Here is a 13976-nt window from a genome sequence, read left to right as displayed (position 1 = left end):
CTTTGGCACTAGCTGGCAAGCACTGCCTTGCACAGAAATGGACTGAATGTTAAATAGTAAAGGACATTTCCTGGGAAAAAACATGTTTATGGTACATAAGGCTAGTGTTTACCTGGTGAGGTCCCTGAGGGACCCTCACAGGTCTACACCTAACCCAAAGTGCCTAGTGTGTAGGGGCTAGGGGTCTATTTGGAATTCAGGGTGAGGGTTAAGTTTACCTTGTAGCTTTGATAGTGAGCTCCCTGAGGGAGATCTCCAGCAGCCTGCAGCTCTCATTGAGGGTCAGGTCCAGAGTTGGAGCTCCGTTGATATAGTGGACCAGGTCCAAGGGCCTCAGACTCCCCTCCAGCAGCGCCACCGAGCCAGGCAGTACCTCCTTTATGAACAACACCCCGTACACACTGTCACTGCCCCCGTCCAATACTAGACCTGTAGGGAGAGACAACGTTATGCCTTATGAACAACACCCTGTACACACTGTCACTGCCCCCATCCAATACTAGACCTGTAGGGAGAGACAACGTTATGCCTTATGAACAACACCCTGTACACACTGTCGATGTCCAATACTAGACCTGTAGGGAGACACAACGTTAAGCCTTATGAACAACACCCCGTACACACTGTCACTGTCCAATACTAGACCTGTAGGGAGACACAACGTTAAGCCTTATGAACAACACCCTGTACACACTGTCACTGTCCAATACTAGACCTGTAGGGAGAGACAACGTTATGCCTTATGAACAACACCCTGTACACACTGTCACTGTCCAATACTAGACCTGTAGGGAGCGATACAACACCCTGTACACACTGTCACTGCCCAATACTAGACCTGTAGGGAGCGATACAACACCCTGTACACACTGTCCAATACCGACCTGTAGGGAGAGACAACACCCTGTACACACTGTCACTGTCCAATACTAGACCTGTAGGGAGACACAACGTTAAGCCTTATGAACAACACCCTGTACACACTGTCACTGTCTAATACTAAACCTGTAGGGAGAGACAACACCCTGTACACACTGCCCAATACTAGACCTGTAGGGAGCGATACAACACCCTGTACACACTGTCCAATACTAGACCTGTAGGGAGAGATACAACACCCTGTACACACTGTCCAATACTAGACCTGTAGGGAGAGATACAACACCCTGTACACACTGTCCAATACTAGACCTGTAGGGAGAGACACAACACCCTGTACACACTGTCACTGTCCAATACTAGACCTGTAGGGAGAGATACAACACCCTGTACACACTGTCCAATACTAGACCTGTAGGGAGAGAGACAACACCCTGTACACACTGTCACTGTCCAATACTAGACCTGTAGGGAGAGACACAACACCCTGTACACACTGTCACTGTCCAATACTAGACCTGTAGGGAGAGATACAACAACCTGTACACACTGTCAAATACTAGACCTGTAGGGAGAGACACAACACCCTGTACACACTGTCAAATACTAGACCTGTAGGGTGAGACACAACACCCTGTACACACTGTCCAATACTAGACCTGTAGGGAACGATACAACACCCTGTACACACTGTCACTGTCCAATACTATACCTGTAGGGAGAGATACAACAACCTGTACACACTGTCAAATACTAGACCTGTAGGGAGAGACACAACACCCTGTACACACTGTCCAATACTAGACCTGTAGGGAGAGATACAACACCATTAAGCTTTATGGACAACACCACATACACACAGTCACATGTGTTGCTATGGAAAACTGAAGTCCAGCTTGGTTATACCTGTTCCATTCTCTTCTGTTTGGTGCCTGATGAACACAACCCTGACCTTCTGAACCAAAAGCGGTCACATAAACCACCACAGCAAGGCAGTGGAAGCTATTTATAGTCCCCCCCCCAAAAAAACACCACACATTCCTTTCAAACTGCAATCTAACACCCTTTTACACATTGTGCTTTCTTGAGCTCTGTCCATGTCACAAGTTCTTTACAATCATCATCATCATCATCATCATCATCATCGGTGAGGTTGATAACCCCAAACCAACACAGATATAACAGTTGAGATGATACACGTGAGTTAAATATATCATTTTAGGCAGTGTAAATAGATCTCTATATCTCTCTTACCTAATGTTTGGTCAGGGCACTGGAAGGAGATGTCGTACAGTAGGTGTGCTTCTATAGGGGGTTTAGGAGCCTCGAGAACCCTTCCTACCACTAGATCCACCACCCTGGGGGCCGCTCTCACCAGGTTCACCACCTCAGTGTGACCCATGTTGGACACATCTTTGTTGTTCACCTGAAGGGGGGGGTCGTTAGTATGCTTGTGATACAGCATGACAGGGAGTGTTAAAACATGACTATCAATTTGTCTTCAATTTCTCGTATCCTCTCTCCGTGTCCTCAAACTGCATTGGAGAAGGAGACCCAAAGTCTCTCCTCACCTCCTTAAAACACATTGGAGGAGGAGGTGAGGAATCAAGGAAACCCAGATTGAGAGTGTTCAGTAGCTAGATTCGGCAGATGTGTACCATGATCATGCGATCCCCGGGACGCAGCCTGCCGTCTCCCTTGGCAGGGTCCTGGATGATGTCATGGATGTAACAGCCCAGGTCGTTCCCTTTGGTCAGAGTAAACCCCAGGCTTCCTTTCTCAGACTTCACAAGGGACACTTTCAGCTCCACGTCCTGACGAACAGACAGTGGTAAACAAACGTCGTTGGAATCAAACTGCGCTGAAAAGGAACTGAATACTGAATACTACACAAACTCAGCATAAAAAGAAACGTCCTCCCACTGTTAAATGCGTTTATTTTCAGCAAACTTAACATGTGTAAATATTTGTATGAACATAAGATTCAACAGATAAACTGAACAAGTGGCCACCAGCTGCATTAAGTACTGCAGTGCATCTCCTCCTCATGGACTGCACCAGATCTGCCAGTTCTTGCTTTGAGATGTTACCCAACTCTTCCACCAAGCCACCTGCAAGTTCCCGGACATTTCTGGGGGGAATGGCCCTAGCCCTCACCCTCCGATCCAACAGGTCCCAGAAGTGCTCAATGGGATTGAGATCCGGGCTCTTCGCTGGCCATGGCAAAACACTGACATTCTTGTCTTACAGGAAATCACGCACAGAACGAGCAGTATGGCTGATGGCATTGTCATGCTGGAGGGTCATATGTCAGGATGAGCCTGCAGGAAGGGTACCACATGCTAGAGGAGGATGTCTTCCCTGTAACGCACAGCATTGAGATTGCCTGCAATGACAACAAGCTCAGTCCGATGATGCTGTGACACACTGCCCCAGACCATGACGGACCCTCCACCTCCAAATCGATCCCGCTCCAGAGTACAGGCCTCGGTGTTAAGCTCATTCCTTCGACAATAAATGCAAATCCGACCATCACCCCTGGTGAGACAAAACCGTGACTCATCAGGGAAGAGCACTTTTTGCCAGTCTTGTCTGGTCCAGCGACGGTGGGTTTGTGCCCGTAGGCGACGTTGTTGCCGGTGATGTCTGGTGAGGACCTGCCTTACAACAGGCCTACAAGCCCTCAGTCCAGCCTCTCTCAGCCTATTACGGACAGTCTGAGCACTGATGGAGGGATTGTGCGTCCCTGGTGTAACTCAGACAGTTGTTGTTGCCATCCTGTACCTGTCCCGCAGGTGTGATGTTCAGATGTACCGATCCTGTGCAGGTGTTACATGTGGTCTGCCACTGCGAGGACGATCAGCTGTCCGTCTGCGTCTCAGTACGGACATTGCAATTTATTGCCCTGGCCACATCTGCAGTCCTCATGCTTCCTTGCAGCATGCATAAGGCATGTTCACGCAGATGAGCAGGGACATTGGGCATCTTTCTTTTTGTGTTTTTCAGAGTCAATAGAAAGGCCTCTTTAGTGTCCTAAGTTTTCATAACTGTGCCCTTAATTGCCTGCCGTCTGTAAGCTGTTAGTGTCTTAACGACCGTTCCACAGGTGCATGTTCATTAATTGTTCATGGTTCATTGAACAAGCATGGGGAAACAGTGTTTAAACCCTTTACAATGAGGATCAGTGAAGTTATTTGGATTTTTACGAATGATCTTTTAAAGACAGGGTCCTGAAAAAGGGACGTTTCTTTTTTTTGCTGAGTTTAGTTACATAATTACATGGATAATAATGCACATTACATCCTTCCCTTGGACCTCCTCCAATGTGCTTTGAGAGAAAGGAATGGAGGAAACCAGGACGGTCGTAGTACTTGCTTTCAGACAGGTCCTAGTGTTCCCCTGCTCTTACCGGCACAAACTCCTCCATGTCCTGTCTGTTGTCTGTCAGGGTGTGGTTGAAGTGTGGTGGTCGAGGGAGAGGCAGGGGGTCGGGACTGGGGGCTTCTGGAGATAATACCATAGGTTGAGGGGTGATGGTCAGGTCAGGGACCCGAGTGGAGGAGGAGGGACACCTGCGGAAATAGAACAAGGAATCCATCAAATAAGTGATTTTTAAACCAACGGTTGTCGCAAGGTTGTTTACTGTAACCTGGTTTAGACCCCACAGAGCAAGTAGAAGCTGAAGCACAGTGTTAAACTGAGGTGGCATTCTTAGTCTATAAGGTTATCATAGAAATATCTTGTGTAGAACAGATCATACAATATTATTGTCTGTCAGGTAGAATAAAAACACTTTTCATTACATTTCACCTGACTGCAATGAGTCACCTCCTGGCTCAAAGTGGAGGAGAGATCGACTTCATCACTACTTGTATTTATGAGAGGTATTGACATGATAACATACGCACTATACACGTGGATTTAGTATTGTAGATATGTGGTAGTGATGGCCCTCCCCTACTTCCGGGTTGGAGCGAGTGGTCGCATCCGCACTTCGGTCTGCAGGTAGTATAACTTTTCATTACATTTCATTATAGTACAACGGTTTGATTTGTCTAATCTTAGCAATTTCTTCTTAGCTAGCTACATAGCCGTCTTTGTATCAAAGATAATTGCGTAATTATCGTATTTCGTCGTCCAAACGTAGTCTACACTACACTGCTATCTGCCCAGCAGCTAGCCAGCTAGCCAGCTAGCAAACGTCCACCGTCTATCGAATAGCAGCACTGTAAAAACTATTACACTCAACTGAACGACTTGATTAGTGTAGTGTTAGCTAGCTACATAGTTGTCTTTGCTGTCTTCGTATCCAAGATAATTGTGTAGTTTAGAGTGTGTAGTCTTAGAGTGATTATCTTAATTTACCGAGGTTAGCTAGCCAGCTATTTGTCGTCCTTAACGTAGGAGACACTGCTAGCTAGCCAACAGCTAGCCAACGTCTACCGAATAGAACTTCCTCACTCAACAACCCGGTCGCATTCCGCTTCGCTCCACAGGTAGTATCACATTTTCATTTCATTTCATTACAGTACAACGGTTTGATTTGTTTGATCGTAGCTAGCTACATAGCTAGCTACATAGCCGTCTTTGTATCAAAGATAATTGTGTAGTCTAGAGCGATTTTCTAGGTTAGCTAGCCAGCTATTGTCGCTCTTTTAACGCAACGTAACGTAATCAACACTGCTAGCTAGCCAGCTAGCCCCCGAATAGCAGCACTGTCGAAACTATCACACCCAACGGAACGACTTGATTAGTGTAGTGTCAACAACGCAGCCACTGCCAGCTAGCCTACAAAGTCAACAACGCAGCCACTGCCAGCTAGCCTACTTCAGCAGTACTGTATCATTTTAATCATTTTAGTCAATAAGATTCTTGCTACGTAAGCTTAACTTTCTGAACATTCGAGACGTGTAGTCCACTTGTCATTCCAATCTCCTTTGCATTAGCGTAGCCTCTTCTGTAGCCTGTCAACTATGTGTCTGTCTGTCCCTGTTCTCTCCTCTCTGCACAGACCATACAAACGCTCCACACCGCGTGGCCGCGGCCACCCTAATCTGGTGGTCCCAGCGCGCACGACCCACGTGGAGTTCCAGGTCTCCGGTAGCCTCTGGAACTGCCGATCTGCGGCCAACAAGGCAGAGTTCATCTCAGCCTATGCCTCCCTCCAGTCTCTCGACTTCTTGGCACTGACGGAAACATGGATCACCACAGATAACACTGCTACTCCTACTGCTCTCTCTTCGTCCGCCCACGTGTTCTCGCACACCCCGAGAGCTTCTGGTCAGCGGGGTGGTGGCACCGGGATCCTCATCTCTCCCAAATGGTCATTCTCTCTTTCTCCCCTTACCCATCTGTCTATCGCCTCCTTTGAATTCCATGCTGTCACAGTTACCAGCCCTTTCAAGCTTAACATCCTTATCATTTATCGCCCTCCAGGTTCCCTCGGAGAGTTCATCAATGAGCTTGATGCCTTGATAAGCTCCTTTCCTGAGGACGGCTCACCTCTCACAGTTCTGGGCGACTTTAACCTCCCCACGTCTACCTTTGACTCATTCCTCTCTGCCTCCTTCTTTCCACTCCTCTCCTCTTTTGACCTCACCCTCTCACCTTCCCCCCCTACTCACAAGGCAGGCAATACTCAATTTGTAAGTCGCTCTGGATAAGAGCGTCTGCTAAATGACTTAAATGTAAATGTATACTCATCTTTACTAGATGCTGTTCTTCCACTAACCTCATTGCAACTCCCCTCCAAGTCTCCGACCACTACCTTGTATCCTTTTCCCTCTCGCTCTCATCCAACACTTCCCACACTGCCCCTACTCGGATGGTATCGCGCCGTCCCAACCTTCGCTCTCTCTCCCCCGCTACTCTCTCCTCTTTCATCCTATCATCTCTTCCCTCTGCTCAAACCTTCTCCAACCTATCTCCTGATTCTGCCTCCTCAACCCTCCTCTCCTCTCCTCCCTTTCTGCATCCTTTGACTCTCTATGTCCCCTATCCTCCAGGCCGGCTCGGTCCTCCCCTCCCGCTCCGTGGCTCGACGACTCATTGCGAGCTCACAGAACAAGGCTCCGGGCAGCCGAGCGGAAATGGAGGAAAACTCGCCTCCCTGCGGACCTGGCATCCTTTCACTCCCTCCTCTCTACATTTTCCTCTTCTGTCTCTGCTGCTAAAGCCACTTTCTTCCACTCTAAATTCCAAGCATCTGCCTCTAACCCTAGGAAGCTCTTTGCCACCTTCTCCTCCCTCCTGAATCCTCCTCCCCCTCCCCCTCCTCCCCCTCTCTGCAGATGACTTCGTCAACCATTTTGAAAAGAAGGTCGACGACATCCGATCCTCGTTTGCTAAGTCAAACGACACCGCTGGTTCTGCTCACACTGCCCTACCCTGTGCTCTGACCTCTTTCTCCCCTCTCTCTCCAGATGAAATCTCGCGTCTTGTGACGGCCGGCCGCCCAACAACCTGCCCGCTTGACCCTATCCCCTCCTCTCTTCTCCAGACCATTTCCGGAGACCTTCTCCCTTACCTCACCTCGCTCATCAACTCATCCCTGACCGCTGGCTACGTCCCTTCCGTCTTCAAGAGAGCGAGAGTTGCACCCCTTCTGAAAAAACCTACACTCGATCCCTCCGATGTCAACAACTACAGACCAGTATCCCTTCTTTCTTTTCTCTCCAAAACTCTTGAACGTGCCGTCCTTGGCCAGCTCTCCCGCTATCTCTCTCAGAATGACCTTCTTGATCCAAATCAGTCAGGTTTCAAGACTAGTCATTCAACTGAGACTGCTCTTCTCTGTATCACGGAGGCGCTCCGCACTGCTAAAGCTAACTCGCTCTCCTCTGCTCTCATCCTTCTAGACCTATCGGCTGCCTTCGATACTGTGAACCATCAGATCCTCCTCTCCACCCTCTCAGAGTTGGGCATCTCTGGCGCGGCCCACGCTTGGATTGCGTCCTACCTGACAGGTCGCTCCTACCAGGTGGCGTGGCGAGAATCTGTCTCCTCACCACGCGCTCTCACCACTGGCGTCCCCCAGGGCTCTGTTCTAGGCCCTCTCCTATTCTCGCTATACACCAAGTCACTTGGCTCTGTCATAACCTCACATGGTCTCTCCTATCATTGCTATGCAGACGACACACAATTAATCTTCTCCTTTCCCCCTTCTGATGACCAGGTGGCGAATCGCATCTCTGCATGTCTGGCAGACATATCAGTGTGGATGACGGATCACCACCTCAAGCTGAACCTCGGCAAGACGGAGCTGCTCTTCCTCCCGGGGAAGGACTGCCCGTTCCATGATCTCGCCATCACGGTTGACAACTCCATTGTGTCCTCCTCCCAGAGCGCTAAGAACCTTGGCGTGATCCTGGACAACACCCTGTCGTTCTCAACTAACATCAAGGCGGTGGCCCGTTCCTGTAGGTTCATGCTCTACAACATCCGCAGAGTACGACCCTGCCTCACACAGGAAGCGGCGCAGGTCCTAATCCAGGCACTTGTCATCTCCCGTCTGGATTACTGCAACTCGCTGTTGGCTAGGCTCCCTGCCTGTGCCATTAAACCCCTACAACTCATCCAGAACGCCGCAGCCCGTCTGGTGTTCAACCTTCCCAAGTTCTCTCACGTCACCCCGCTCCTCCGCTCTCTCCACTGGCTTCCAGTTGAAGCTCGCATCCGCTACAAGACCATGGTGCTTGCCTACGGAGCTGTGAGGGGAACGGCACCTCAGTACCTCCAGGCTCTGATCAGGCCCTACACCCAAACAAGGGCACTGCGTTCATCCACCTCTGGCCTGCTCGCCTCCCTACCACTGAGGAAGTACAGTTCCCGCTCAGCCCAGTCAAAACTGTTCGCTGCTCTGGCCCCCCAATGGTGGAACAAACTCCCTCACGACGCCAGGACAGCGGAGTCAATCACCACCTTCCGGAGACACCTGAAACCCCACCTCTTTAACGAATACCTAGGATAGGATAAAGTAATCCTTCTCACCCCCCCCCTTAAAAGATTTAGATGCACTATTGTAAAGTGGCTGATCCACTGGATGTCATAAGGTGAACGCACCAATTTGTAAGTCGCTCTGGATAAGAGCGTCTGCTAAATGACTTAAATGTAAATGTAAATGATTAGGGGCCTGAGGGCATTTTAAAATTGTATAAACTGCCTTAATTTTGCTGGATCCCAGGAAGAGCAGCTGCTGCCGTGGTGGGAAATAATGTTTATTTATTATTATTATCCCCATTTCAAGCTCATCTTTCGAAAATACAAATAAATAAATAAAAAAACATGTATTTTTCAGAATGTTTAGATCCGGGATAAACAGGCCCTCCCCTCTCCGGGGTTACAGGCCCTCCCCTCTCCGGGGTTACAGGCCCTCCCCTCTCCGGGGTTACAGGCCCTCCCCTCTCCGGGGTTACAGGCCCTCCCCTCTCCGGGGTTACAGGCCCTCCCCTCTCCGGGGTTACAGGCCCTCCCCTCTCCGGGGTTACAGGCCCTCCCCTCTCCGGGGTTACAGGCCCTCCCCTCTCCGGGGTTACAGGCCCTCCCCTCTCCGGGGTTACAGGCCCTCCCCTCTCCGGGGTTACAGGCCCTCCCCTCTCCGGGGTTACAGGCTAACATGAGTAATATCAGCAGTAGGATATAATCTTTACCTTTTGCTGAGGTTGGACAGTGACAGGTTGGAAGAGTAGTAGGCAGAGCGGATGGTGTCATCCAGCTCACAGGGGGTCTCATACTGGCGGAGTCTCTCCAGCGTGAGGTTACTGCTGGGGGTCTGGTAGATACTACGATCCCAGGCTTGTCGGCCCTGCTCCAGAGATGGGCTGAAGGCCTCCTCCACCTGAATGAATTAAGTAATGAATGAATGGATAAATAAATAAATCCATTGTTTAGTCATTCATGAATTTGACAAAATGTCCAGTTGCCTCAGCCGAGTGAAACAATACACACATTAAAAACTCAATAGTTTACAGACCCATTCCTATTGTGGTTCTTGATATCAATTGTTACTAATTATCAATGAAATCGTTACCTCCTCATCATCTGTGCTGTCACTGTAGCTGTCCCGACGGCTGGGGGACTTCATGAGCAGCCTGTCCAGAGCTTCCTCCATTTGCCCAGGCCCCAGTCCCAGGCTCCTCTTCCCCTCAGACTCCACAGGAGAGGCTGTTCTGGGCCTGGCCAGGCTGGATTCAGGCTGCTGGGTCTGGACTACTGGTTCCTTACGAGGAGAGGCCATGGGAGTCTGGGGAGGGAGAATGAGATACACTCCGTAAGTATATTAGTGTATAGCTCACTAAACATCAAAAATACACTGCACTCCACTTATAGTGAATGCGGTTATAGTGATAAATGGTCCTATGCCATCACTGTAAGAGAAAAGCAGACATTTTGCCCAGTTTGTGGCCCACGTGAGAGGTGCTGCTGACTGTTAGAGATCCTCACCAGAGCAGAGGCGTCCATCTCAGGTAAGACACCCTGGTCAGGTCTACAGAGCAGCAGAGTGACCTCCTGGCCGGTCCCTCGCAGCGCTGAGATCACCTCCTAGTGGCAGGGCAGAGAAACGCAACAGAATATTTCATATGAAAATGGTTGAGTCATGTAATATTGGCACACAAGGGAGTCAGTTCTTCAACTGAAAAAGCCATTTGAAACCCCACCCCTTAATATAACCTATTGTTTGACTTGATTGATCAATATTGAAAAGGTGACACACGTGCTGCGAGAGTCCTTTGAGGGGCGTCTGGTTGACACGCACGATGACGTCACCCACGTTGATTCGTCCACTCTCAGCGGCAGGTTGCCCAGGGAAAAGCTTCTTGACCCGGACCATGCTGAAGCTGTTACCAGGGCCGTTACCAGTGTTCTGGTCAGGGAAGGTCTCCTCTCTACTGAAGCTGAACCCTAGGCCTGACGAATTCTTCAGCAAGGGCACCTCAAATACATTGTCTTGGGGACAGGAAGACAAGAAAACTTTATTGTCCAACAAAAACGTAAATGTGTATGACTGCTAACTCTCTCAGACACCACACACACCTGAGATACTGGTAGGAGCACAGGGTCAGCTGCAGAGTAACGCCCCTGGAGCAAATTATGGTTTAAGTGCCTTGCTCAAGGGCACAACGGCAGTAGGGCACAATGTCATAATCAAACATCAAAGACTAGCAACTGCTGGTGACGTATAAGAAAGTAATGAGTGTTTGAATTAATGTGTGTGTACTGTACACTCACTATCAGTGATGAAGATGTACTCTGGCTGGGCTTTAGGCGGAGCAGCCTCTGGCGCCGGTTGTTGCTGGTCGCTGGGAGGGGTGCACTGAGGCGTCAGAGGGGCGTGGATACGGTCCGCAGGGAGCTGACCCTTCTCTAACAGCAAGTGGACCATCTGAAGAGGGGAGGAGCAGAGGAGAAGGGGAGGAGCGGAGGAGAAGGGGAGGAGGAGAGGGGAGGAGCGGAGCGGAGGAGAAGGGGAGGGGAGGAGAAGGGGAGGAGCGGAGGAGGAGGGAGGAGAAGGGGAGGAGAAGGGGAGGGGAGAAGGGGAGGAGCGGAGGAGAGAAGGGGAGGAGCGGAGGAGAAGGGGAGGAGCAGAGGGGAAGGGGAGGAGGAGAGGAGGAGGAGCGGAGGAGAAGGGGGAGGAGAAGGAGCGGAGGAGAAGGAAGAGGAGCGAAGGAGAAGGGGAGGAGAAGGAGTGAAGGAGAGGAGCGAAGGAGAAGGGGAGGAGAAGGAGTGGAGCAGAGGGGAAGGGGGAGGAGCAGAGGGGAAGGGGAGGAGCAGAGGGGAAGGGGAGGAGCGGAGGAGGAGGAGGGAGGAGGAGCGGAGGAGAAGGGGGAGGAGCGGAGGAGAAGGGGAGGAGGGAGGGAGGAGCGGAGGAGGAGGGGAGGAGGAGAAGGAGGAGGAGGAGCGGAGGAGAGGGGGAGGAGCGGAGGAGGAGAAGGGGAGGAGCGGAGGAGGAGCGGAGGAGAAGGGGAGGAGCGGAGGAGGAGCGGAGGAGAAGGGGAGGAGCGGAGGGGAAGGGGAGGAGCAGAGGGGAAGGGGAGGAGCGGAGGAGGAGCGGAGGAGAAGGGGAGGAGCGGAGGAGGAGCGGAGGAGAAGGGGAGGAGCAGAGGGGAAGGGGAGGAGCAGAGGGGAAGGGGAGGAGCAGAGGGGAAGGGGAGGAGCAGAGGGGAAGGGGAGGAGCAGAGGGGAAGGGGAGGAGCAGAGGGGAAGGGGAGGAGCAGAGGGGAAGGGGAGGAGCGGAGGAGGAGGGGAGGAGCAGAGGGGAAGGGGAGGAGCGGAGGAGGAGGGGAGGAGCGGAGGAGAAGGGGAGGAGAGGAGCGGAGGAGAAGGGGAGGAGCGGAGGAGGGGAGGAGCGGAGGAGAAGGGGAGGGAGCGGAGGGGAAGGGGAGGAGCAGAGGGGGAGGGGAGGAAGGGGAGGAGAGAGAAGGGAGAAGCAGAGAAGGGGAGAAGGAGAAGGGAGAGGGGAGAGGAGGAGCGGAGGAGAAGCAGAGGGGAAGGGGAGAGGAGGAGCGGAGGAGGAGCGGAGGAGAAGGGGAGGAGAAGGGGAGGAGGAGAGAGCGGAGGAGGAGCGGAGGAGAAGGGGAGGAGCGGAGGAGAAGGGGAGGAGGAGCGGAGGAGAAGGGGAGGAGGAGGGAGGGGAGGAGGGGAGGAGGGGGCGGAGGGGGAGAAGGGGAGGAGGAGCGGAGGAGAGGGGAGGAGGAGCGGAGGGGAAGGGGAGGAGGAGAAGGAGAAGGGGAGGAGCGAAGGAGAAGGGGAGGAGCAGAGGGGAAGGGGAGGAGCAGAGAAGGGGAGGAGCAGAGAAGGGGAGGAGCAGAGGGGAAGGGGAGGAGCAGAGGGGAAGGGGGGGAGGAGCAGAGGGGAAGGGGAGGAGCAGAGGGGAAGGGGAGGAGCAGAGGGGAAGGGGAGGAGCAGAGGGGAAGGGGAGGAGCAGAGGAGAAGGGGAGGAGCAGAGAGAAGGGGAGGAGCAGAGGGGAAGGGGAGGAGAGAAGGAGAGGAGCGAAGGAGAAGGAAGGAGAGGAGCAGAGGAGAAGGGGAGGAGAAGGGGAGGGGAGGAGCGGAGGGGAAGGGGAGGAGCGGAGGGGAAGGGGAGGAGCGGAGGGGAAGGGGAGGAGCGGAGGAGAAGGGGAGGAGCGGAGGGGAAGGGGAGGAGCGGAGGAGAAGGGGAGGAGCGGAGGGGAAGGGGAGGAGCAGAGGGGAAGGGGAGGAGCGGAGGAGAAGGGGAGGAGCGGAGGAGAAGGGGAGGAGCGGAGGAGAAGGGGAGGAGCGGAGAGTAACACCACTGGTCAGAAAGCACAAGGAGTCTCAAATTGGAAAGAAGACACCATAAGCCTATATAGTAGATACAGTTGAAGTCGGAAGTTTACATACACCGTAGCCAAATACATTTAAACTCAGTTTCACAATTCCTGATATTTAATTAGATCAGTTAGGATCACCACTTTATTTTAAGAATGTGAAATGTCAGAATAATAGTGGAAAGAATGATTTATTTCAGCTTTTATTTCTTTCATCACATTCACAGTGGGTCAGAAGTTTACATACACTCAATTAGTATTTGGTAGCATTGCCCTTAAATTGTTTAACTTGGGTCAAATGATTTGGGTAGCCTTCCACAAGCTTCCCACAATAAGTTGGGTGAATTTTGGCCCATTCCTCCTGACAGAGCTGGTGTAACTGAGTCAGGTTTGTAGACGACCTTGCTCACACACACATTTCCAGTTCTGCCCACACATTTTCTATAGGTTTGAGGTCAGGGCTTTATGATGGCCACTCCAATACCTTGACTTTGTTGTCCGTAAGCCATTTTGCCACAATTTTGGAAGTATGCTTGGGGTCATTGTCCATTTGGAAGACCCATTTGTGACCAAGCTTTAACTTCCTGACTGATTTCTTGAGATGTTGCTTCAATATATCCACATAATTCTCCTCCCTCATAATGCCATTTATTTTGTGAAGTGCACCAGTCCCTCCTGCAACAAAGCACCTACACAACATGATGCTGTCACCCCCGTACTTCTTTGGCTTGCCAGCCTCCCCCTTTTTCCTCCAAACATAACGAAGGTCATTATGACCAAACCGTTCTATTTTTGTTTCATCAGACCAGA

The 13976-nt window shown here is 51.4% G+C and overlaps 1 protein-coding gene across 4 annotated transcripts in view; it reads right to left on the bottom strand.

Annotated features, from left to right (window-relative positions):
- Window positions 1-13976, bottom strand: part of ptpn13 (protein tyrosine phosphatase non-receptor type 13) — a 179564-nt gene that overhangs the window by 13429 nt on the left and 152159 nt on the right. For 3 of the 4 annotated variants that reach the window (XM_065007620.1, XM_065007621.1, XM_065007622.1), the window contains 9 exons: window positions 11107-11260; window positions 10592-10824; window positions 10321-10419; window positions 9908-10120; window positions 9528-9715; window positions 4289-4451; window positions 2538-2693; window positions 2134-2305; window positions 219-429 (listed from right to left, as the gene is read on the bottom strand). In XM_065007620.1, the coding sequence (XP_064863692.1) occupies window positions 219-429; window positions 2134-2305; window positions 2538-2693; window positions 4289-4451; window positions 9528-9715; window positions 9908-10120; window positions 10321-10419; window positions 10592-10824; window positions 11107-11260 (1589 nt within the window). The remainder of the gene's footprint in view (window positions 1-218; window positions 430-2133; window positions 2306-2537; window positions 2694-4288; window positions 4452-9527; window positions 9716-9907; window positions 10121-10320; window positions 10420-10591; window positions 10825-11106; window positions 11261-13976) is intronic. The other variant, XM_065007623.1, reaches the window with a different exon arrangement.

The sequence above is a fragment of the Oncorhynchus nerka genome, linkage group LG22, assembly GCF_034236695.1.
Source record: "Oncorhynchus nerka isolate Pitt River linkage group LG22, Oner_Uvic_2.0, whole genome shotgun sequence".
NCBI lineage: Eukaryota > Metazoa > Chordata > Actinopteri > Salmoniformes > Salmonidae > Oncorhynchus > Oncorhynchus nerka.
The sequence above is the reverse complement of the archived record's forward strand: the minus strand, read 5'-3'. Positions and strand labels throughout refer to the sequence as shown.